This window comes from Manis javanica, chromosome 3, assembly GCF_040802235.1.
Source record: "Manis javanica isolate MJ-LG chromosome 3, MJ_LKY, whole genome shotgun sequence".
Taxonomy (NCBI): domain Eukaryota; kingdom Metazoa; phylum Chordata; class Mammalia; order Pholidota; family Manidae; genus Manis; species Manis javanica.
In genome coordinates this window covers 111,890,745-111,915,498 of record NC_133158.1, presented here as the reverse complement: position 1 = coordinate 111,915,498, position 24,754 = coordinate 111,890,745, and the positions used below count along the sequence as shown (strand labels likewise).

Here is a 24,754-nt window from a genome sequence, read left to right as displayed (position 1 = left end):
CTCAGCTCAGATGCTCCAGCTCGCTCTGAAATTCTTGTCCTTGGTGAACCCCCAGGGCACTGATTCTCACCATTCACAGGACTGCTCTTGGAGTTGTTTTTGCTGTAGGTAGCATTGGATTACTGCCCTTTCTTACCAGCTCCAAGGAAAAGGCACTGAAAAATAATCTATGGGAAACTACCAAAAAATATTCAAGACAGATAAAACACAAACTGCATTTGATTTAAAAAACATTTATGAGACATGCTTTATATTTTCATTGGATGTCACTTAATAAATATTTTACCATGATAATGGGATGAACCAAGAGGATGGAAGAGGAACTCGGGGTAATTTAGGGATGGAAACATTTCAAGCTTTAAGCTTAAACCTCAGTTCATCAGACTCGCCTCTGCCTCACATCCTGAAATCCGACAGAGAAAGTGTTTTTCCACACACAGACCGAATTTTAACCTTGGCACGTAGCCAGGTCAGTATATGGAGGACCAATGGCAGCGGCTCTTGATTACCTGCAGCAGAGGCTTCCTAAAAGTGAGGAAGATGACAGTGCAGGCCACCAGCAGGGTGAGGCAGCTGGGAAGAATGAGCACGAGGTACAGCAGTCCCATGTCCGCCTGCTCCCACTTACAGTCCTGAGGCACGCCTCTGGGTAGGTCCATCAGGCGAACGACCTTGGAGGAGAGATTGCAAGTGACCTTGGCCAAGTCTGTGATGGTGTGTAGGCGCTGCAGGGCCCCCCAGCCCTCCACCCTGCAGCAGTCATATGGGTTCTGACTGAGGTAGATGGTCCGCAGACTTCTCATGAGCTGCCCAGACACAGCCTTTTGGGGAAGGGCTGTTAACAAGTTCCTGCGGAGATCCAGGGTCTGCAGGGCCAGGCAGTCCCTGAACCTTGGGAAACTGGTCAAGGAATTTCCCGACAGATCCAAGTCTCTCAGATTCCCAAACCCAGAGAAGTCTAATTCCATGAAGCTGGAACTGAGGCCAACATTCCTGAGGGACAGGACCTGTAATGTGGGGGCAATATCCCGGAGTGCAGCAATGCCCCCATTCAGAACCCCCCAGTTACCAGACAGGTCTAAGTGGGTGATGGCGGTCCCCTGGAATGAGCAGTCTTGTAACGCCCCCAGCCCACAGCCCTCCAGAGAGAGGCTCTTCAAAGACGCCACATTCCTGAAATCCACACAGTTGGAGGGGCCCACAAGATTGAAGCCAGCTGGTTGGGGACAAAGTGAGATCTGATTGTGGCTCATGTCAATTGTAGTGATATTACTGGCATCAGCGAAAAGGCCAGTGGGGACACCCAGGAGCTGGTTGGAGCTCAAGTTGAATGACCGGAGGCTCCTCAGGCAGCCAGGGAGCCCTGGAGCCAAGCGCAGCTCTGACAGCTCATTCTGGCTCAGGTCCAGCTCAGTGAGCGCTCCCGGGGGCTCGTGCTCCTTGATGTGGAGTGTCACCAGGCAATTCTGGTTAAGGTTCAGGTGGGAGAGGGAAGCCATTTTCTTCAGGAAGCCGTCTGGCAGGTATTGGAACTGGTTCTGGCTCATATCCAGGAAGTGTAGATCTGCGAGGTCACTGGAAGCAAACTCTTCCCAGAGGTTGACGGTGGTGATGTTGGTCACATTGCCGTCCACAAAGAGGAACTGGGCCACCATCTCTTGTGGCGATGAGGTGTTGTACAGGTCCCTGTAGAAGCCCATGTTGTTGTCCCTCAACAGGAGGGTGTGCAACTTGCTGCACTGGGGCAGGAGTGGGAAAAACAGCAGCTGGTTGTGAGAGAGGTCCAGCATCTCCAGCTCAAAGGCAGCATCCACCCCAGATGCCAGGAACCATTCCAGGACATTGTAGCTGATGTTGAGGGACCGCAGCTGCGTGAGGCCGAAGTCCACAATGCAAGGGAGGTTGTTATAGGCCAGGTTTAGGTGTCTCAGCTCAGTCAAGCCATGGAATGCTCCGCTTTCAATCTCAAAGATGTAGTTCCTCTGCAAATCCAGCTCTCTGAGGCGCCGCAGGCCCTCAAAGATGGAGTCATCAAGCCTCATTATGGTGTTCCTTGCCAGGGACACTGACTGCAATGAAGAGAGGTTCTGGAGCATGAGGGCTGCCATGTCTTCCGTCAGGGAGTTCCCTGACAGGTCCAGCTGCCGCAGCCCCTGCAGGCCATGGAAGGCAGCCGCTGTCTCCTTGTAGCTCTCTGCCAGAGCATTGTCAGGCAGCTCCAGGCTGTGCAGATGCACCTGCTCCTGGAAGGCTCCACGGCTGATGCACCCCAGGTGGCAGTTGTGCAGGCTGAGGCTCTCCAGATGAGGGTAATGCTGGAGGGAATGATTCCACAGGATCTTGAGAGGGTTGGCATCCAAGATGAGCATCTGGGAGGAGGGTGGGAGATCGTTGGGCACTGAAGCAAGGTTCTGCCCTCGGCAGTCAGCCACTCCATCCACCTAGGTTCCAAAACACACTAGTCAGCAGGGAGGAGGCTTCTGAGGCAGAACTTTATGTATAGAAACTAGTTAATTCATCAGAGTGTGTTCCTGCAATGGCTGGGAATGGCTCTGGAGATCATAATATTTTTAAAAGGATAGGAAAATGTAGAACAAAAGGAAACTTTGTTCTTTGCCTTCATGCTGAAATAGCCAGGAGCTGAGCTCCAGTTCCCACTTAAAATGTACCATGTGTAAAGAAGGTCTGAGCACCTGTCCATCTGGTGCTGAATGGTGACAATTGTACTTTCAATTTGGTTTTAACTATGAGAACAATTGAAGACCAGGTGTCTGGTCAAATGCCTCTGCCATTTGTTTCCTGGGTGACCTTGGGCAAATCATTTAGCCTAAGTCTGTTATTTCCTATAAAAAATGAAGTTAAAAATAGTACCTACTTGAGAGGATTGCAGTGAGATCAGACGAGTGGCTGCACAGTGCTTGACACACAGGGAGCCCTATTAATGCAAACAGTCACCACTGCAATGTTACTGCTATTACTGTAACACCTGTGTGTCTAATAGAGACACTGCCAAACAACCAGAGGTGCTGTGACATCTTCAGTTCACCCACAGAAGCTTTGCCTGCAAGGCTCCCCTACATTCTGTATTGAGAGATGGTAGAGCTTCAAAGGACTTCAGAGTTCATCACCACCCTGAGTCCACAGAGAAGTAGAGAGGGGTCTGTAGAGAAATAAAGAGCCAATGGCAGAGCTGAGACTTGTGACCAGAGATCTTAATGCCCAGTCCAGTGCTTTTTCTCAATACTGTTCTACCACGATTGAACAGCATAAGGAGGCAAAGGGGGTGGAGCTACCCTGTTCTCCCTGCAGAAATCAAATAAGCCTTAGGATACTTTAACGCAGTCCAGTGTTTTACAAGATTGGCAAAAGCAATCAGCTGCCTGGCTTTGGTTAGGCGTCCAGGAAAAAAGTTTTAAGGGAAGACAGAAGAGCAACGGCATTCCTTTCCACAGGTCGATGAGTAGGACAGGGCCAGTGATTGCCTGAAACTGTGCGCCCAACCCCAGGGGTAACTGGAATCCTGGTAGAGAGGAGGAAGCACAGATTTGGAGAGATGACAGACTCAAGTCTGACTCACGGCTGTGCAACTGACTAGCTTTGGACTCTGCACAAGGAATTAACTTCTTGGAGCACCAAGTTCTTTATCTGATTATTAAAATAAAACATTCTAATAGTTAAAAATTGATACAGTACCAAAATACAGAAAATTAAACTCTTCAGTAACCTCAGCCTCTCCCTCAAAAAAACACCACTAAGCTTTTGTTACATCTCCTTCTGGACTCTTTCCTACATATATTATCTACCTTAAATATATATTTTTTTATGAGACTGTACTCTACAAACTGCTCAGCAATCTACTTTTTTTCTCCTTCAGAAATATATGACAGCCATATTGCCTCGGCAATAAAAATAAATTCGATCATACTCTTTTTAGCACCTGTATATTATTCATTGCATGAACAGCATATGAATAGTGGCTAAGAGCAAGAGTTCTAGGGTAGGTCCATCTCGGTTCTCTTTTTATCATATGGGTAGCACTGGGTACCCAACCAGTCAGGCTCTTTATTACTCCACCTATAAAGTGGAAATTATACTTGTAGTTTTCTTATAGGGTTGTTCTTTTTTGTTTGTGGATTCAGCATGATTGCTTAAGTAAAACACTCAACACACAACCTGGCACATAAATGCTTAATAAATGTTAGCTATAAGATTAGGATAATAAATTAATCTTTTACTTTTGACCATATAAGTTGTTTCTAATTTCCAGATGAATGTAAGAATGAATTTGTTAGGTTCCTTCCATACCTCCCCTCCCCACCAAAAGTCTTTAGATTTTGACTGAGATTGCATAACAGTTATGTGTTAATCTGGGGGAGAACTGACATATTTACAAAACTGAATCTCCCTACGCAGAAACAAGGTGCATTTTTCTTCATTTGAGTAAGTGTTGGTCTGCCCCTCAACAGGGGCATCCTCTGGAGAATGTTGTGGTTAGGGGCTTTTCTCAAGCTGTGAGACCCTTTTTCCCCACAGCTGCTGCAGTTGTAGGGGTCACACCTCTGCAATTCCCTGTGGCCTCACTGAAGTGCTCCAAAAGGACCATGTGGCCATTAGAGCCCACTATGTCCACTTTAATAACATCAAATAGCTAAAGCAAGGAGGGGCAATGGAGGGTGCCTGGACTCTCAAACTCTCAGCCCTCAATTCAGAAGAGCCATGGGAACTCCTCCCTTTGAGCTCACTGGCAGCAGAGTCCCTTCTGCCCACCAGGCTGGAGAGAGTCAGGCAGGGAACTCATGCCTTCTTCCCTTCTCTTCTTATTCCTGGGCTAGCTACTGTGAAGTTAATCTTACACTGTCTCTGCAGCAGAGACCACCAGCAACAAGAACAACAGATGGAGCACACAGCACTTACTACCCAAGGCACTATTCTGAGTGCTTTACATATATTAGCTCACTTAATCATCCTGAGAACCCCGTGTTACGGTATTATTGGTTGGTGCTATTATTACCTCCAAATTTTACAGATGAGGAAACTGAGACACAAAGTGGCCCCAAAGTCACTAGTAGTAAACTGGGGTTTAGCTCATAACCCTTACCCCATACTGGAGCACACCACAGTGTGGCAGCTAGAGGTTACTAAAAGTGGTAAAGAACCATGACCAGCTGGGTTTTTTAAATTTATCAGCTTTAAGAACACATTTTTGAATTCAAGTATTAACTTTGACATCAACTTTGCCTCCCCAGGGCCTGATATTTAATAGAACTCAAGGAATGTTTATTAAATATATGTTTCTCAAGCAGATTTTTTATATCGCTGAGTTATAGACAAAGGAAAAAATTTCTAGAAATGTGCTCAGCTGTTATAAGGCAAGTTTGTTCCACGTATATAGGCTGAAAGCCCTGGAGAGAGTAAATCATAAAAGGTCAGGTACCCATTTCCTGGACTGTCTTAGCCTAAGCGTGGTCAAATACATTGCTCTGCAGTGCAGCATGGGCTGTGTGCTCTTCAGTACTGATGCTTAAGCATTGCTATCAGCTCATATGCCAACTTTGAGATAGGGCTTCTCCAAGTTTAATATAACCCACCCAGAGATTCTGATACCATTAGTGGAGTTCAATCATCTAGATTTTTAACATGGTTCCAGGTAGCAGACGTAGGTCTGTCTCTGGGGACTTCTATCTTCAGCAGGTATGAAAAAGGTCAGGCAGGGGCTGTCTGGCCTTTCCCAGGCATCATCTTAACCTTGCGTTAGAGAGTATCTTGCACATGCCATTGTGCAAGGCACGTACAGAGTGATTCAGACTCTTTCATTCCCAGTGCTCCTTGATAGACAATACATCAGCTTTCCAAATGGACCAAACCTTGTCAGGACAGGAGCGACAGACAACTTGGAGTCCCTGGGAAAACTCACCAACTTGCAGCCCCCTTGAGAAGCTGCTGTAGCCATCCCACTTCGGTTCCTCCATTCCGCTGTCATTAGGTGAAAACCCAGGCAGAGCCAGAGGGGCAGTAACTCCATCTCAAGTACGACACTGGGGAGAGAGGGCAAGGAAGAAGCAAGTGAGTGAAGGACATCCCAGAGGGCTCCTTTGCACTCTCAGTAGGAGCCAGTTCCCAGTTATGTCTGGTCTTCGAGGCCCACCACTACAGGGAGGGGCAAACCCACAGATTATTCAAATACCTCAAGTTGGCCAACACTTTCAACCTTTCAGTGCAACTGTCAACAAGAACTCATTTTCATTTTGCCTCTACCATTTGATGGGTGGGTGGCTGAACACTGAAACTCTGAGGAGTCCAGCAACAGAAGAGAAAAGCCAAGGATTTGAGGAATCAGGTCTCAGGTCCCCGAGAGTGTGGCATGTTTTGTAGTTCTCTTGAAGTCCTCCTCCCAAACTCGAATCTGCCTGATACATTGCCTGAGCTCCATAAATATCTGCTGAATGATTGAATGAACAAAGGAATGGTGAACTGGGGTTGAAATATTAATTGTCACCTCTGGTCCCACAGAGTTCCTAATTGCTGTGTTGACATGCAGCTTTTAGAGAAGAGTAAATGTCATTGCTTAACTCATTTGAATAAAGCTCTTTGAAAAAAGGATTTTGATATTTGCCTGGATATGTGAAAAAATTGAGGGGAAAGTGAAGAGTGATCTTAAGATATAAGAATTATTGATGAAGTCTGTTACCAGCCCTCTTACCTGGCCAGTGAGCACAAAACAGGAGTCAGGAAAAGGCTAAAAATTATACATATACCAACAGAATTTTAGAACTAAGAGGAACCATAACAGAAAAGTATATCCTCCTCCATCACGTTTTTAGAGGTGAGCATACAAGGGCCCAGAGTTAATAATGACTTACTCAAGATTCCAGATCGACATAGAGTTAGGGGTGGGAGCACCCCCAGCTCCTCCTCCTTGGGCCCTAGGATGAGTAACCAGTCCCAGGATGAGACCTCTCTCTGTAGAGGCTGTTGAATCACCTTACCCGCCTGTTGGGAGAGTTTACAGCCCAGTGGCATCTCCTCCCAGCTCTACGTTCCTCAGAACCAGAGGCAAGTACCCAGCCCCAGCATCCCATCTTCCCCATCCTCTCCTTGGCATCCACCCCAGAAGGACCACTGGGCCTGCTTTCCAGTCCTCTCCTGGGCCAGCAGCACAAGTGCTAACATGCACCTCCTCACTGCTGCATGGGACCCACAGACCTTTCTGCCTGACACATCTAGGCCACCTTGGGCCCCTTCCTCTTTCTTTTTCTTCGAATAAGTTTATACATCCCTAAGGCTAATTTTAACTTCCTGGTCAGATTTGAATACTCACCAGTGAAAACAGAAAAGCTAAGTGAAACCAGGCAAATCAACTTCAGCTTCAGGTCAGACCAGCTCTCCTTACCACAGAGGGAACCTCCAATTCAGAATTCATCAGTATTTGCTGGATACTGGGAATCCCCCACCTCTGCAGGAATTATTACCTTGTGGCATGAACAGGGCACAGATGGCAAAGCCATCTGGGCTCTTGTCCTAGCACACGCACATACACACACACACACACACGTCCACCCCTGAAACACTGGGATCACTGCCCAGCTTGAGATAAAATTGCCAGATATAGTAAATTGCAGGATGCCATTTGAATGTCAAATAAACAACAGATAACTTTCTAGTGTAAATATGTCCCATGCAATATTTGGGACATACTAAAAAAATTCATTTTTCATATGACATTCAAATTTCACTGGGCGTGCTGTCTTTTGTTGAAGAAAGACAGGGAGATAGGAACCATGGGCCTGTTTCCTTCCTCCCTCCCTCCCTCCCTCACCCCGTCCATCAGGCTTGGGATGGTACATGCTGTTGCAACACTGACCCTTCCAGATCAGCCAGCCCATGTATTGAAACACTGACTTCTGGATGTGTATAAGGTAAGAGTGCAGTTTCTTCAAGAAGGATATAATTCTTCAGACAGGAGTGCTAAATAGGCCTGGTGTCAGGCCCAGGGTATTTTTGATTTCTAGGTCAATGAGAAAATTTTTATGATTTTAAAACGTATTTTCTCCTTTTTCCTAAACTCAGCCAGCCAATCCAGAAAACTTTTGCTGTCCCCTATGGGCAACTCCTTCTCTTAAGAGGCAGCATGGTAAAATTATGGGGTTTGGAACTACACAGACCAGGGTTTGAATCCTCGCTCCAGTATTTGTTTTCCGTCCTTGAGCAATTCACATAAAGTCTCTAAGACTCAGGTAATTCTTCTACAAAATGGGGATAATAACTATTCAGAATTTTTATGAGAATCAATCTGTATATGTGAAAGGGCTTCATTAACTATGAGTTAACAACATAATTACTACTTATGAGTTCCAAACACCAACGAGCTGGGTAAGTGGTTGTTATTTCTATGCATAATTGCCAAGGTAATTCAATAGCTACACAAGAAGGAAAAAGAATGAAGAATTTGGCTTAACAAATGAATATATCACTATACTAACTAAATGGGTGAAATATGTGGGAAGATTGGATTAAAAATTCTGCATTAATAAATACCAGAACAAGACTAATCCCAGTAGCAGTTGACTATGATGGTTGAGAACTGCTTGTTCTCAGACCCATGCCTTATCCTTTCCCTACCCTGCTTTGTACTGCAGGGGGCTGACTTCTAAAGGCTGTTTCCCAAGCTCTGAGTGTCAGCTGGCCTCCAGCAGGTTTGCTCAAAGGGAGGTAGATGGTAAAAGGAGGAGAGAATTCAGGGTATTTCTTTCCCTCCCTCTCTGCCTTTGACAGAGAAGTCCCTAAGTTTCTTCTGGTTACTCCTAGGTTCTGAAACACCCATCTCCCTTTCTTTACCTTTCCCCTACCAAGGGAAGGTCACAGTTTCCTGAGGTGGCTAGTCTCTGGGTTAACTATCTGTGCTCTGGTTGGCTTCTCAGCCTCTTCCATCACAGGTGGCCAATTTCCTGCACTGAATTTCCTCCTTTTTAAATAATCTGAGCGTTTCTGTTTCCTGGTTGGGCCTTGATTAATACAATTATGTAAGGGAGGATGGCCTTGGAGCAGTACTAAACAAGAAGGTATGTAGTAACTCTGAAAATAAATAAAAGACTGTCAAAATAATAACAATTTTGGTTGAGAAACACTCTTCCTGGACTGTGTAGCTGCAGAAGGCTTAGTTAGAGTCAGAGCACCGCACAGATTACAAGATAAACAATCTGGAGGCCAAATCTCTCTGGAAAATCCCATGAACCCTCTCCTATATGCACAGGACTGCTTCCTCTCTACCCACATGTAACCTTAGTTAGGTGAAGATCCCTTAACAGAGACTCCAGCTGTAAGAGAGCAAGTAAGCTTAAGTGTGTAGATAAGTTACTGTCCAACTTTACTACTCTCTCTCTGACATCTCCCAAAAAATGCATCAATTTTTTTAAGCCAAATCATCTGAGATATATTTTTGGTGGAGAAAGGGAAGTGAATAGAAAACACTTATGATGGAGGACACATGTGGCAGTATGACATTATAATTAAACTGGAACCTCCCCTCATTATAATTAAAAGTGCTTGAAACAATGGTTCCCATTTCATAGACTGTGCAGCACTGTGGAGCCAGAGTTAATACAAAGGAATCGCAAATCTGCCCATGTTCCAAATAGGGTCTGAATAAGTTTGTGTCTCCTCCTGGTCTAGGCGACCATTGAAAAAATATACTTTATAAGACACGAGATCTCGACATGCAAAGCAGATACCATTAACAGACTCTGCTTGTATCTGTTCTTCCTAAATGAGACAACAAGGCTGAATAGTTCCTTCCAAGTGTAGAGGCAGAAAATGGTTACGTTCCATTCTCTTTTATGTAGAGTGTATACATTTCATATTCTTTTATTCACTTCATTTCTGTAAGGTCTCTCTATATCTTTTCTGCAGTCATGGTTATCATGATCATGGCTAAAGCCAAAGACTGTGAGCCTCTAAACACTGGAAAGCTTGAAAGACAAGACACTATTGACCCAGGTGCTAGCAGGAAGTAAGATTCTGTACTGTGTCTGTAATGCATTGGACCTGGAGATATTAAGATTATAAATTCTACCTCCTGTTAAAGTGAAGTCCTTTTAGTGTCACATTTATATGTCTTACTTATCTATTCTGTTTATGTCTCGTCATCACTCTTTGTAAACATTAGTCTTGAGTTGGTTATCACAGAAACCTGTGATTCCACTCCATCTTCATCCCTTGTCTATAAAGTACTCCTTTTCAGGAAGAAAGACCATATGGGTTTTTGTATGGCTTTTCTCTTTCCAGACCTGGTCATAATAAATTAAGTGGTGAAAACAGATTCATTTCATAAAAATAACATGAATCAAAACTGTCTTCTGAAACAGGAGAATGCTAACAGTGAGCAAGAAGAATGCACATCTTCTGCAAAAATTCCTTTTTCTTAGAGATTTTGCTTGTTTACTCTTTTTGTTTCCACAAAATAATAGGAAGAATCTACTGCTTCACTGACCCACGTAAGTTAACCCAACACTGATTGGATGGTTTTATGGGCTGTGTGAAACAGTGAAAAGGATGGGAACATTTACTGCTTTTGTAAGGGGATCCTGGTCTTGCCAGCAGTAGCTCAGTTGTAAGCTGAGGCAGCATTTCCTTATCCATGCCCATGACCATGTCAGTTCTGGCCTCAGGATTGCTTGGACGGAAGATGATAGCCACATGCAGGCCACATGCAGTCCCCTTTGGTGCAGGGGACATGTGGGTGATGCTTACTTTTGCAGTGGACTGGAAAGAAAAGGTGAATGAAATCTTTTGACTGGCCTCTGCTTCCTGAAGTCCTGAAATTTCCATGTCTTTATCATCATAAGAATCAAAATAGTGCAGGAGTACAGTAGCATCCCTATTTTGATCAGGTCCTCTATGTATATAACTTTTTTCTTCAAACGTATGTAGATTTTCCTAAATTAATCAAATTTACTTCCTTTTAAGGGTTATCAATTGCACATAGCTTTCCATAATGGTGTCTTAATCAGCTGGTAGTAAAACACAACCACAGGTAAAGACCAGTCTGTAGGTAATTTTTGTTCATAAGGTCTCCTTATGCTCAAAGTTTGGGAATACTAAGGTCTGCCTTGTATTTTGCTGTGGGTTTTGGATGCATTTTCAGGAAAGGATGATGAATTTCTAATATTCAGGGATACCCTATTACCTCCTTCCTCCCCAGCTCTCTGTTCCCACCCTCTCCAGTTGCTGCTACTACAGACGCCACCAGAGCTGGGCTGCAACCTCTTTGCTAAAGGTGCTAGTAGCAAGTGTTAAGAGTGCTATACATATATTAGCATGCAATTGAGAATTTTCTTCTGAAAATAATCAAATAAGCTGAAAAAGCTTTAAACAAAGAGGTCTTTGGAGAAAGTAGGTAACTCTCAGAGGTATCTGGTGTTAGAAACAAATTCTTATAGACTGGTCTGAGGGGAGAGAATCTCTAAAAGCAGTTGTATGCACATGTGCAGGGTGTAAATGTGTGATGGTGATGCCAGTGGACGGAAAGGTACAGGTGCTAGATAGGGAGCTCCACAGAAAGGGAGCCTGCCTTTGTTTAGAAATACAAGAGCAAATCCCACCTGGGATCCTGAGAGAAAGGGAAGGACAGCTGGTCACAGACCACAGAGAATAGATAATAAAGTACAGATACCCTAGTCTGTGACCACTTCAAGCAATTCCTACTGCCACGAAGTATTTGAAGCCTCAGGCAAGCAGCTTTGGTCTCTGATTCTTAGCAAAAAATGAAAGTGAACTTAACGTTCATCAAATGTTCGAATTCAGCATTTCCCATGGTGAGACCACCTGACATTCTGAGCCTCCCAGGTGTGGTGCCGTGGGAAACACAGAGCCCCATCTTGGTAGTGCCCTTGCCAAAAAAGTTTGCCCTGAATCCAGGCATGAGGAGACAATGAGACAAATCCAGGCTCTCTGATGTACTACAAGACAACTGACTTGGACTCTTCAAAAAAGTCAAAGTCTTAAAAAACAAAGAAAGGCAGGGGAAGGGAGAGGGAGAAGCCTACTTACAAAGGATGGAGCAGCATAATGACCAAGTGCAGCGTGTGTTCCTTGAGTGGATGTTGGGTTCTTAAAATTGAGAGAATGAGAAACAGAGAGAGAGAGAGAGAGAGAGAGAGAGAGAAAGCAAATCTGACAAAATGTTAACAGTTGGTGAATCTGGGTGAAGAATTCATGGAAATTCTTTGTATTGTTCTTGCAAGCTTCCTGTAAGTTTGAAATCACTTGAAAAAAGTTATGAAAAATGAACACATACAAGCAGAAAAAAATTTAAAAAGTGCATTCTAAAACTAATTAGATTCATGTAACAGGAAAATTGACTTATTTTGGGTATTGACAAATTATTATGTTAGATGATCATCCCTATTTTATAAGAATCCGCACCCAAAACTAACTTGATTTGCAAGATTTTTGCTTGGAGAAATTGTACTTACACTAAGCAGAGTTCAGCAATATATATTTATTGCTTAAAATATAGCTTTAAAATGAAAGAAGAAAGGGAGGGAGAGAGAAAGGGACAGAGAGAGGGAAGGATAAAAACCAGAATGACATTTTGGTTCGAACTTTAAATTCAAGATGAAACTATTCAATTTTGAATACTGAATTTAGGATTACTTTGGTAACTAGGTATCAAATCTAAGAAAGATGGCTAAAAGTTTTAAAGATACTCTGTTCTCTCTTTTCTACAAGTAAGCCACCGTGTGTACTTTTAAAATTGAGATACATAAAATTCACCCTTTAAAAGTGTACAATTCAGTGGTGTTTAGCATATACCCGGAGTAGTGCAACCATTACTACTAATTCCAGAACATTTGCATGCCCCAAATGAAACCTTATACCTATTAGCAAACATGCCCCCATCCTTTAGCAACCACTAATCTACTTTCTATTTCTATGAATTTGCCTATTCTGGACACTTTATATATATTGAATCATATGTGGCTTCTGATGTCTGGCTTCTTTCACTTAGTATAATGTTTTCAAAGACTATCCATATTGTGGCATGTGTCAGTACTTCATTCCTTTTTATGGCTGAATAACATGTCATTGTATGGGTTTACCACATTGTTTATGCATTCATTAGTTGGTGGGCATTTGGATTGTTTCTACCATTTGGCTGTTATTAATAATGCTTCTATGAACATTCATGTACAAGTTTTTGTGTGGACATATGTTTTCAATTCTTTTGAGTATACACCACGAGAGTGAAATTTCTGGGTCATGTGGTAAAGTCTGTTTAAATCTGAGGAACTGCCACTGACTGTTTTCCAAAGTTTCTGCACCATTGTACATCCCCACTAGCAGTGTATGAGAGTTCCAGTTTCTCCTCATCCCCATCAACACTTGTTATTTTCTGTCATTTTTATTATAGCCATCCTAGTGGGTGTGAAGTGCTCTCTCTTTGTGGTTTTGATTTGCATTTCCCTGATGACTAATAAAGTTGAGCATTTTCGTGTTTAGTGACTTACTTATAAATCTTCTTTGGAGAAATGTCTAAATTTGGAGAAATGCCTAAGATGTGTACTTTTACATCCAAAGATTTTTTTAAATATGTAAAATAAATTGAAGAATTGTTATAAAAGAACCAGCTGAAGTCTTTGGTTGAATTAATACATTCCTGTATTTTGCAAAGAATCAGTATTCAGACAGTGGATGCATTAAACAAGAGCTTGCATATTGAGAACTGGGGCAACACAGAATTTAGAATTGTGGTGTGTGAATTCAGACCCCATGATTTACTTCTCTGGCTTTCTCTCCTAATATTGAATTTGTTAAAATATAGGCAACACAATTGCTCTTGAGTCTCCCCACCCCAGAACTGTCTTGAAGATGTGAGAGCAAATTGGCACACTTTTTCTCAAGGACAAAATTTACCAACGATGTTGCAAATGTAGATGATTTTTGATTCAGTAATTCCACTTCTGGGATTTATCCTAAGAAATCACTATCTTTGTGAAAATATTTTTACAGAAATGTTTATTGCAACATTAGTAATGATAATTTAAAAAAGTAGAAACCATCCAAAAATCCAACAGTGAAGGGATTGTCTAAATACATGATGACAGGAATAATGCTCTTCAATTAAAATTTCTTTGGTAGCAATATATTTATTGACATAAAAATATGTTCAAAATGAAGTATTTCTAGGGAGAAAAAGGAAAGGGCATAACAGAATGTATAGTATAATCCCAACTCAGTTCAAAGAATACGAATTCATCTGTATGTGCATGGGAAATACGTGAAAGGGCACATGTCAGAATCTCAACAGTGGGGAGGATTGTGTCTGATATTTACTTCTTCCACATCTGCATTTTTGCTTCTTTTTTTTTCTATTTTCCAACAATCCACTTCAATTACTATGTTAAGACAAATTTTAAAAGAATAGAGTCAATCTATTGTTACTTAAAAATTAAAATATGTCACAATCAAAGCCTAATAAATATCACTATAACAGAATGTCTTATGGATACTTAGAATTGAAATTATTGTGCATGTGCTTAAAATGATCATATTTGGAGTTCATGAAATAAAAAATATCATTGGCTAATAATTAAAATAAGTTTTATTGTAGACATTTCTTTTCTTTTTCAGGGTCCAGGGGATTTAGATTTGGGGATGCAGCCTCTTAGCCTGGATCCTGGAAAGGCAGCTGTAAGGGTGAAGGAAGAGCCCAGGCCAAGGGGATAGACAGACGGAGCAGGTTCAGAGATTGCCTCTGACCTTGGGTGCACCACTCAACATCTTGGCCTGAATTTCCTCCCTAGTAAATAATGCCCATGTTGCAAGGTTGTTACTGTATTGAGAGAAGTTTTTTTTTTTAATTCAAAAAATAGTCTTTCATCTTTGCAGCATCCTCATCCCTGACAGGTTGTCAACCTGCCCGTGCTTAAAGACACCAGGCTGGCAGTTCACTGCTTGTATGAAGCTGGCTGTACTACTGGGAGCCCTTTGCATCTGCTCCCAGGACTTGGATCCCCCTCTAAGCCTGGACAAATAAGTGAGGAGTTGTCCGATCTGAATTTGTTGGAATGCTCCTTGAATGTGGGGTCTTAAGAATTGGCATGAGACAGGACAGCTTTGTTGCACATGCATTCTGGCAAATGCACTTTCATTCAAATTTAGTAGCTGACCATCCTTTTAAGAAGAACTGTAGTCTTTCTGAAGGGACTAGCCCCCGGTGTTTTGGAGGTGATGGCACTCAGGCCAGAGCAATGAAATGATATGGCCAAGGCGCCACAGGGAACACGGTGCAGTGGTCTCCAAGCACTGGTTGAAAGTACTGATCTCTTGTTCCCCCTGAAGCTAGCACACCTGGCCAGCCAGGCTCACTCGGGGCTTGTGCAAAGAGTCTTGGTCTGGGAATAGCGGAGGAGGCTGGAAGCCACAGCAGCTCTTCTTCCCTTGGCCTCTTCCTGTGGCAACTCCAGGCAGCCAGCGTGTAGAGCCCTGCTGAGAGCATTGCCCTGCTCCACTTAGCTCCTCAGCATGAGGAATGAGTCAACCAGCTTCCCTGGGTGGCCAGCGCTGACCCTTCAGAACCAACAGAGGTGGTTCACTCTGTCCTGCTCCATGGTCACAGGTCTTAAAAAATGCAAATCTGCTCCCATTAAGCAGATAACAAATTGCTCTTACATGGCTGGTGGGGGGCCCCTGGTGTCACCTTTGTTTATGACAGACCCACATAATGCCTGTGGATAGGTGTCCATCAATAATGCATTAGTTTCAAACTTGTCATTTCCTTTCAGTAGCACAGGCTTGTTCTCTCTGATCACTGCTGGGGTGGCCATGGGTGATAATAATACCTGCCTTGCTTACCTCACAGGGTTGTGTCAAAACCGGAGGAGAGAATATGTATGGAAAAGCTTTATCAATGTGAGGAAATGTTGTGAACTTCGTTAATAAGACAAAGTAGTGTCACAATTAAAGGGAAGGCAGGGTTCCTCTGTGCAAACAGGGAGCTGGTGTTGGAATAAATCAAACAGAGGAGCTTCAGCACTGTCTCCCATGCATGTGCACTGCAGACGGACCTTGGGATATTCAGAGTCTGTGTGAGACCACGGGCAGGGAAGGGGTTACAGGTGATAATTGAGCTTGTTGGCGAGAATGGAAATATATCACCTCTGCCCTCCCAACCTTGGTTCCCTTGAGAAAGGGCGCAACTGAAAAATGAAATGGTATAGATTTCTGATAACTGAGGAACTCAGTGGATAGTATTCAAGCTCCCATATCATTTTCCAGGCTCTTAACTGTAACAGCTAATGTTTACTGAGCGCTCACCTGGGATAAGTGCTATGCCAGGTGCTTTACATATAATAATCCTCACAACATCCAAGCAGGTAAAGGTTATCATTCCTATTTTTCACATGGTAAACTGAGGCTCACAAAGGTTTAGGCCACATAGAGAATGCCCGAGCTGCCATTCAAAACTAGTCAGGAGTCCAGCAAAACTCAACCTCAATACCACAAGCCCCAACCACCCTGGGATTCTTGCTATCCTTGACTAAATCATGAATTTTCATATACTGTCTCCTCTGTGGAAAAGATCCCTTTTCTGGTCTTCACCAACTGCTGAACTCCTGTTCATTCTTCAGGCCCAGTGCATATGCCACCTCTTCATCATATACTAACAATTCATCATATACTAACAGTTGGAGCCATAACCCAATAATCCACATAATATGATAGTATATTTATAGATAGTTATAGCTCCCATTGAAGCTTTATTTATCTATTATTTGATTTTTATGTTTATGAAAAGGAATGTGGGTGGTTACTAGGTATTATTAGTAACTTGACTTTCCCCCAACATTTTATTATGAAAAATTTTAACATACAGCAAATTTGAAAGAGTTTGACAGTGGTCACTGGTATACCCACCACCTAGATCCTGCTATTAACATTTTACTGTACTTGTTTGTGTCATGAATATATTCATCTACCTATCCTTCTATCCATCTTATTCTTTGACGCATTTCAATATAGGTTTCAGCCATCAGTATATTTCCCTCTAAATACTTAAGAATTCATATCAAGTGATTTAACTTTTAAAAAGTTCCTAGTTTTTACATACTGCATGTCAATTTAATTTATTTAACCTCAATTTAATTGAGGTTGCAAAGTTAGCTATGCTATTTAGAAAAAAATTCTGTCTTGTAAAAAAAAAGATTTAATAATCACTGCCTTAGTGTTCTCAGCCAGAATTAGGAGGAAAGCTAAATTCACACTAAAGTGTGAATGACTGATATGCTCTTTAATACCCTGCTCTAATATGTATTTATATAGATAATGATGAAAAATAATAAATTTTTCATGGTATAATTTCAGGATGGTATGGGAGATAATTATGTTTTTTTCAAAATCTCTCAAATTGTACTAGCAAAGTGGCTACCTCTTCTAAAGCTGATATTTTTTCTCTAAAACTTTTTATTCACAGAGAAATAAGAGTAATGTGATTTTTAAAAAATCCCACACCCCCAATAATAATGATTTTTAGAAAACTCATGGATAAAGCCAAAATGGTTGAATTATACCTTAATGATCTTAGATGATGATAATCATAATAGCACTTAAGGTTGCAAAGGCTTCTTACAGACATTTGATCATTTCATACTTGCAACAGTCTATATAGTAGGCATTATAACCTCCATTTTTTTATTGTGGTAAAAATCTACATATAATTTGCCATTTTAACCCTTTTAGAGGATACAATTCAGTAGCATTAAATACATTCACATTGTTGGGCAACCTCACCATTATCCTTCTCCAGAACTTTTCCATCATCCCAGACCAAAACTGTGTACCCATTTAATAGTAACTCCCCATTCCTCCCTCCCCTCAGCTCCCGGCAACCACTATTCTTTCTTTCTCTATATATTTGCCTATTCTTGTTATCTCATATATTGGAATCATGTAATATCTGTCCTTGTATGCCTGGCTTATTTCACTTAGCATAATGTTTCAAGGTTCGTCCATGTAATAGTATGTTTCAGAACTTCATCATTTTTTATGGCTGAATAATATCCCATGGTATGTATAAACCACATTTTGTCTATCCATTTATCCCTCAGTGGACCTTTGGTTTGTTTCCACCTTTTGGCCATTGTAAATATTGCTGCTGTGAACATTGGTGTACCAATATCTATGTTCAAGTCCCTGCTTATTATCTTAATTTTACACATAATTAGCCTAAGACTCAAAAAGGCCAAAGTGAATTGATCAAGTCACATCAACTGTAAACAGTGAGGCCAAAACCAGAGCTGATTTCTGACCCAGGTAGGAGGTGTGGGATGTTCACCTGTCCGAGAGGAATATATGTTGGGTGACTGTTCAGCTGGGTTGCATAGGTATGTATTAGTCGATAAACATATGTACCACCAGCCCCTACCCTTGCTTCCAGGCCGCTCTCTTGGAACTCCTAGGTGCCCCTGCCTCCATGATGCAGTAACCAAGGAGGTAACACCTGACCCAACAGGGGCCCCCAGGACCCTGCATCTAATGACAATGTCCATGCTGATTGATCTTGTCTATACCACGCAGTGTTTGATATTCTGAATAGCACCCCTGAGCGTTCATGGGGCCATGGTCTTCTGTGGGGATGAGACAGCCTGTCAATGCCATGGAGTATATGTTTGACAAAGATGAGGGCCTTTAGAGCTTCTGCAAAAGGAGCTAGAAAGCCTAGAAAAAATAGGGGATATAGAAGGAAATAAGAAGCCAGAATTATTAACTAAAATGCAAGCCTCGGTTTAGGGACCTGAGGAAAGGTGCAAGAACCTAGAATAAGAGAAAGGCCATTGGGAGAGTCCCATGAGGAAGTCTCAGGATGTCAGGCTGGGCAGCAGTAGGGACACCATTACCATGCCTGAAGCCGAAGGAGATGGCCCAGGGTCAGGCATGGGAAGACCCACTCCCCACTGACTGCAGGCTAAGGGAGAGAGCTCTGCCTTGGTGTCTTGTAGGACCACTGAGAGGAGACACTGGAAAGGCAGGAGAGACCTGAGGGATCATGGCTGGACCAGATGAGGGAGTCACAATAGGGAGGACCAGGAGGAGCCAGTGTCCAGCCTGCCATCCAAAATGGAGTGACATGAGGTGCACCCGAAGATGAGCCCCTGCAGGAACTGTGGGTGCTGGGCTGCCTCAGACACCTAATGTCCTGCTTAGGAAGAGCCAGGGTGAAAAGACAGGGCACCAGGTGTTATCTTCTAAGGAGAAATCCACTCCTAATTCTTTTCTTGGAGGTGGCAGCAGGAACTTCCTTGAACCATGGCAGAGCACCTGACCGAGGTGACCTCTGGTTTGGGGCTGGAGGCGGGAAGTCTCTGTGTCATCACAGGGCTTTGTGGACACATTTAACCCATCACCGCACCAGCACTGCTCCTCATGCCCATCTCACTGGAAGAACCCTGACAGAGTTCTACTTCTTCCTTATGATGTCACACAACCAACCTCCTTCCTTTAAGAAGTCCATGTTTGTTTGGGTTTGACCTCAATTCCTGGCTCCAAGGAGGGACCTATAAACAAGTCTGGGTCTATTAGAGCCTCCAGTTTCCCTACCCACATTGATTGGTTTACAGTGGGTACATTACAGAAGCCAACTCTGTGAGAGTCAATCCAAGAAGAGTTGCTAGAATTATTTGGGAAAGAGGCTTTCTCTTCCTGCTTCAGATACCAAACTGGTGGTGATTAAGCTCGGAGCTGATGTTCTTTGAATTTGCAGAGGAATGGGAGTATCTTTGCTATCAAAATTAGGAGCTGCCTGATAATGAAGCCTACACAGAAGAAAGCAAAGCTAAGAAGGAAATAGATTCCTGGCAATGTTTGAGCTCCTGGATCCAGCCATGCCTAAAGCTGTTGCCGATAGATTTTTGCTATTGTTATTTGAAGCAATAAAATCCTTTTTTGTTGTTATTGTTGAAGCCAAGCTGATTTGGTTTTTTGTCATTTGCAACCAAAAGACACCTGAACTCAAGTTTATAGTTGCTTGCAAAGTTTGATAAGAGCCAAGTATCAATGTCCTTTTTCTCTCTCCTCACCTCTCTGAGCCTTCAGAAATCAGTACCTAACCTACCCCAGAAACCCCCACACACTGAGGACATGACGTTTGTTCAACGAAGTTGAGAATAGTTTGGGGGGAAATGAGTATAACAAAAAGTTCCACCAAAGGCAAAAATATTTGCCACTAATGTTGCACACACATCAGTAGGTATCACTGAGCACACCAGCATGGCCTGAGAAAGATACTGCTTTTCAGTCATGGTTGAAAGCCTACTCTCCCCTAACCTATGTGGTTATAATATGGATCTGAGCATTACGTAGGGCACATTGAGTTGTCCATCCAAGAATCTAGTTTATGCTTTGTGGTGTGGATGCACACTGCAGCCAGAATGTAGGTTATAATCAGTTCTAGGGTCACTTTTCCATGATGAAGAAAGACCAGAAACAAACAGGACAATGCATTCCCCAAGGACAGGGATGCTAGGAGCTTGCTCTCTGGGAGGCTGCTGCTCTTGGATGGCAGGTTTAAGCACCATGTAGGAGCAGTTCCTATGGGTTTTCAAGAAGTTTCCATGAGGGCACCCATTAGATGAAAGCACCCTCTCTGTGAAACAGATTTTCTTTTTTTTTTTTAACCTAAAGGCAAGAGTGGAAGGTTTTTGTATTTGTATTTGTTTTCTGGGCCCATGATTCTATAATCCCCTCTAGAAACTCTCAGACATATATGTACTAACCTACAGGTATGCAAGGGAAGTCAGTCAGTCTCTGGACTGTAAAACCTAGCAAATCATCAACATCCACAGAAACAGCCTGAGCAGCACAGCCCAGTGCAGTGGGTACAGATCTTGGAAGGCCAATTGTATAAACACTGAATGTTTCTACTATCCAGAATCCTAACAGCATCATGGAAGAAACCTGCAGTGGGGTCCCTTTGCTGCCCCTTGGAAGAGCACTGCCCGGGACTAGCCCTATCCAGGGTCTCCATTCTTAGGATCCTGTCTTAGCCTCCTCAGCTGGGCACATGGTCACCTTCTCTCAGTGGTGAAGTGAGGTGGCAGCCCGTTCTGAGGGCTGCCTGGAGCCCAGCCAGTGACTCCCTATTTACGTCAGTTCCTGAGTACATGGGGATACATGCTGCTGAACCCTCCAGGATCCGGCCCACGTGGAGAGGCCTTGAGGGCTACAGAAGAACACAGGACAATGGGGCAGAAAGTCCTGGGGTCTAGTGCCTCTCTGATACTTACTAGCTGTGGGTCCATGTAACAGAACACTACTGAATTTCCCAAGGACATTCTGTGCGGATGGGGCTTTGCCTCTTTTCACAGCTCCATCCCCAACACCTTGAACACCCTGGCACATGGAAGACATCCACACATGTGCGCCACGATTAATGCATCTCAGTGTCTTCATATACGAAATGGTGATTCTCAGTCCAGGTCCTGGGCAGGGAAGGCCATCCAAGCACTCAGCATGCTGAGTGTTCACAAGGTAGTCTCGTTACATCCAGTAAATCCAGCCTAGGCAGGGAGCCTTATTGTTCCCCCTTTGCAGATGAAGAAACTGAGGCTCAGAAATTCTCCCCACAGAGCCAGGAAGCAAACCTTCCAACAAGGAATCTGAAGCCCACCTTGTTCGAACACCTCCTTGTAGGCGTTTTCACCTACACCGGGTTGTAGCCCCCAAACTAAGCGCAAACGCGGTGGAGCCTGGGTGCAACAAGCCACAACTTCCCCGTCAGCCCCAAGCTGTGGGCCGCGGACGCTGACCACCTACCACGCGCCTCGCCCCGCTCGCCCAACAGAAGCGCGGCGGCTGCCCGGTGGGGAGGCGGCCGCGCGGGAAATACTCACGGCTCCCGCAGGCCCAGGCGGCTCCGCGCGGCGCATCCTCTCCCGGGGCTCCGGCCTCCTCGAGAGCAGCCGAACGCGGGGCTGGGCTGCCTCCTCTCCTTGGGGCAGGAGATTATTTTAGCACTTGCGGAAGGAACGGACGGAAACTGAAGTCACATGGAGAGTGCGCTGCTCAGCGACTCAGCCGTCACGGAGAGCAGGCGTCTTAGAGGGAACTGCCGCCGCGGGTGGGCGGCTAGGGGCATCGGATGTTTGTATGGTCTCCCAGCACGATTAACCGAGGCTCTCCAGGCTTTCTTGCCCTAGAGACTTTGCGGGGTGCGAGCCTTGCCTGTGAACAAAGCTGACCCAGAAATTCTTCGCCAAGGTTTGTCCGAGGGTCAATCTGGAGCAGATCTTGGAATGAGGTGGACGCACGATTTCTGGTTGGGAGAGAGTCCGCTTTCTGGAAGAGTCAGCCACTCAGCTAGTCTTTATTAATAATCTCCTTTTATGTGTCCACATCAAAAAAATAAAGAAAAAAGAAAGAAAAGAAAAAGGAATGGAAATTGCTTTGTGGTGGACTGTCCCAGTGCCATGAACTTCTTGATCACAGGATGAATAAATGTTTTGTACCTGATGTGTGCAAAATGCCCTGTTAATTCTCTCCAAGAATTCAAAAGAGTAATTGAATTAGTAATAGCCACCGTCAAAGGGGTGCCAGGCACTATGCTAAGAGTTTTATATGCATTATCTCATAACTCCTGTTCTCAAGGAACTTACCATCTAGTGGAGGAGGCAAAGCATTGAGTGGCTGCTGCATGTCAAATGAGTAAAGGGGACACTCTACTTGGGGAGTCAGAGAAGGGATCTCCTGTTCTGCTAGTTCCCATCGGATATGGAGAGTTGAAGTGTCCTGGGGATTGTCTCCACTCTCTTGTAGCCTGTTGATTTGTGATTCTGTGTATCATTATTATCCTTGGCCTGCCTATCCTCAGACAACAGGAGCAAGTCCTTATTGCTCCACACATCCAGCAAATTGTCTCTGCTCCTAAAATATTCATTCATAATAGTAATAACGATGACATTAATGAAAAATAAATAAAATTCAAATTTTCATAAACAAAAGTTCTCTTTTAAGGCCTTTTCTCTTTCATAGTAAGCATGTTTTCTATTACCTTATGTCTATCAATATGTTGCTAACTCCCAAATTTAATCTCTACCTCCAACATTCTTTTCTAAGAGAGAAGATCCAGAGTTCTGTTTTTAACTGTCTACTGGTGAGTCAACTCCTACATGTCCCACAGTGGCCGCAACACAATGTCTCTGAAACTCAAGTCTTATCCTTTGTCCCAGCCAGCTGCTCTGCCCTGTTTGGCTGTCACAGTAATAGCATGCTTTCATCCAGGCAGTCCAGCTCTCTCAGACTCCACCCCTTGCATCCATCCTTCACCCATTCCTGCTGATTCTAACTCAGAATAAGTTTCTTGAACCCAAACTTACCCTCCATCCTGGCTGCCACTGCCATGGGTCTAGACCTTACCAGCTCATGCCCAGACCATTTCAGCGACTCCCTGCTTCCACTGTAGATCCCACCCAGTGGCCCCAGGCATCCTTCTAGAATGTGTACTGGCTCATCTCACCCCTTGCTTAAAGCCCTTTCAGGGCTTGCCTTTGCCTCTCTTACCTTAAAACTAGGTTCAGCAGGTTCCAGGGGTCCTCAGAGATGCCTACGGATTGTCTGGGTGGAAGTTCAGGACTCCATCCCCTCTTTATCTCAACAACTCCACTTTTATATGTTTTATACACTGAGGTTCCCTATAGAATTTCTTTTGAGGAAGGCAACTGCTAGCCCTCAGAATGACTTAGGAAACCAATGGTCTTGATGGCTGTATGCAGATGAGCAAGTTTGTTGGCAAATGGTGCCAGCAGCTCTCCCTCTAGTCTAGCTGCAGGCCGGCTCCACAGGGAGGACCTGAGACTTCCAGATGAAAACAGAACATGTTCTTGCTCACAGGGCTGTAGCTCTAACTGCACAGTTTGGGATTCTCCAACGTGGCTGGGCGCTCTGGGCCCCCTCCCGACCATGCCGCTTAAGGCAGAGGGCATCAGGGTGCTCCCTCTGGAATACACCTCGTGGCACATCCAGCCTTCCCTGGCCAAGCACAGTCCTCCATGGACATGAGAGTCTGGGGAACTATGGGCCTCTTTGTTTAAAACCGTTCAGTGTGTTGGGGAGCTTGTATCCATTCCCTACTCAACTCTAAGGAAGCCTAGCATCAAACAGCACCCCAGGATCTCTGAGATCTCAGGTGAAAGCACGGAGCTGGGCATTTCCCAGTTGTAGAAGGAGGTCCAGATGCCTCATTCAGCCTGATCTTGCCTCCAGCTTCTCTTCACTGTTACCTCCCATACTTCAACATTGGTCCCAAAGTGTTTTATTCAGTCTTATCTGCTCACAATTTGCTTAAACGCAGAACAAACGCTGCCCACTCTGTACTCTCGCTGTTAGAGGGCTCCCTTACTTGGAATGACCTCTCCTGTCCCTACCCCTACCATCTCCTTCCCCAAGGTATGGCTTAGGCTCCCCTGGTTGTGTGAAGCCTGCCCATCGAGATTACCTCTTCCTCTGAACATGTGATTACAAGTATCTACAATATCCATGGGCCTCATAACATCTCTCGTATTGTGATGTGAAACTTTTAAGATTTCTTATTTCCCCAACTACACTATAAACTTCTTGAGGGAAGGGGTCATGTGTTCTTCCAAAAAGTATACTTTTGCCCAGTGCATGTACAGGAGGTTAGTAAATATTTGCTCAATGAAGAAAGGAAGGAAAGAAAGACAGAAGGAAAGAAGAAAGGAAAGCAATCAATCTACCTTGTCTGTGA

The 24,754-nt window shown here is 43.9% G+C and overlaps 1 protein-coding gene and 1 long non-coding RNA gene across 3 annotated transcripts; one reads left to right on the top strand and one right to left on the bottom strand.

Moving 5' to 3' along the window:
* Positions 1-217: 217 nt before the first annotated feature.
* Positions 218-22,884, bottom strand: NRROS (negative regulator of reactive oxygen species). Of its 2 annotated transcripts, XM_036998069.2 has the most exons (4): positions 21,885-22,884; positions 5,915-6,035; positions 2,876-2,935; positions 218-2,441 (listed from the first exon to the last, which is right to left on the bottom strand). In XM_036998069.2, exons 2-4 carry the CDS (start codon positions 6,020-6,022, stop codon positions 471-473), a joined length of 2,139 nt encoding a protein of 712 aa, XP_036853964.1. In that variant the 5' UTR covers positions 6,023-6,035; positions 21,885-22,884; the 3' UTR covers positions 218-470. The 2 variants fall into 2 exon arrangements, with proteins under 2 accessions (XP_036853964.1, XP_036853970.1); XM_036998075.2 differs by lacking the exon at positions 2,876-2,935 and having other exon boundaries at positions 21,885-22,880.
* LOC140848430 (uncharacterized) lies at positions 6,044-14,826 on the top strand. The gene is made up of 2 exons (XR_012129266.1): positions 6,044-7,916; positions 14,629-14,826. It is a non-coding gene; the product is annotated as an uncharacterized lncRNA (long non-coding RNA).
* Positions 22,885-24,754: the final 1,870 nt, after the last annotated feature.

Bases quoted from the DNA above. Each gene is read 5' to 3' on its own strand.
- NRROS (XM_036998069.2), bottom strand. From the start codon at position 6,022: ATGGAGTTACTGCCCCTCTGGCTCTGCCTGGGTTTTCACCTAATGACA. The intron at 2,936-5,914 runs GTGAGTTTTCCC...TTGCATTAATAG, and splicing joins CTCAAGGGGGCTGCAAGTTG to GGCTCCCTGTGTGTCAAGCA. The intron at 2,442-2,875 runs GTAGGTACTATT...TTTGGAACCTAG, and splicing joins TCTCACTGCAATCCTCTCAA to GTGGATGGAGTGGCTGACTG.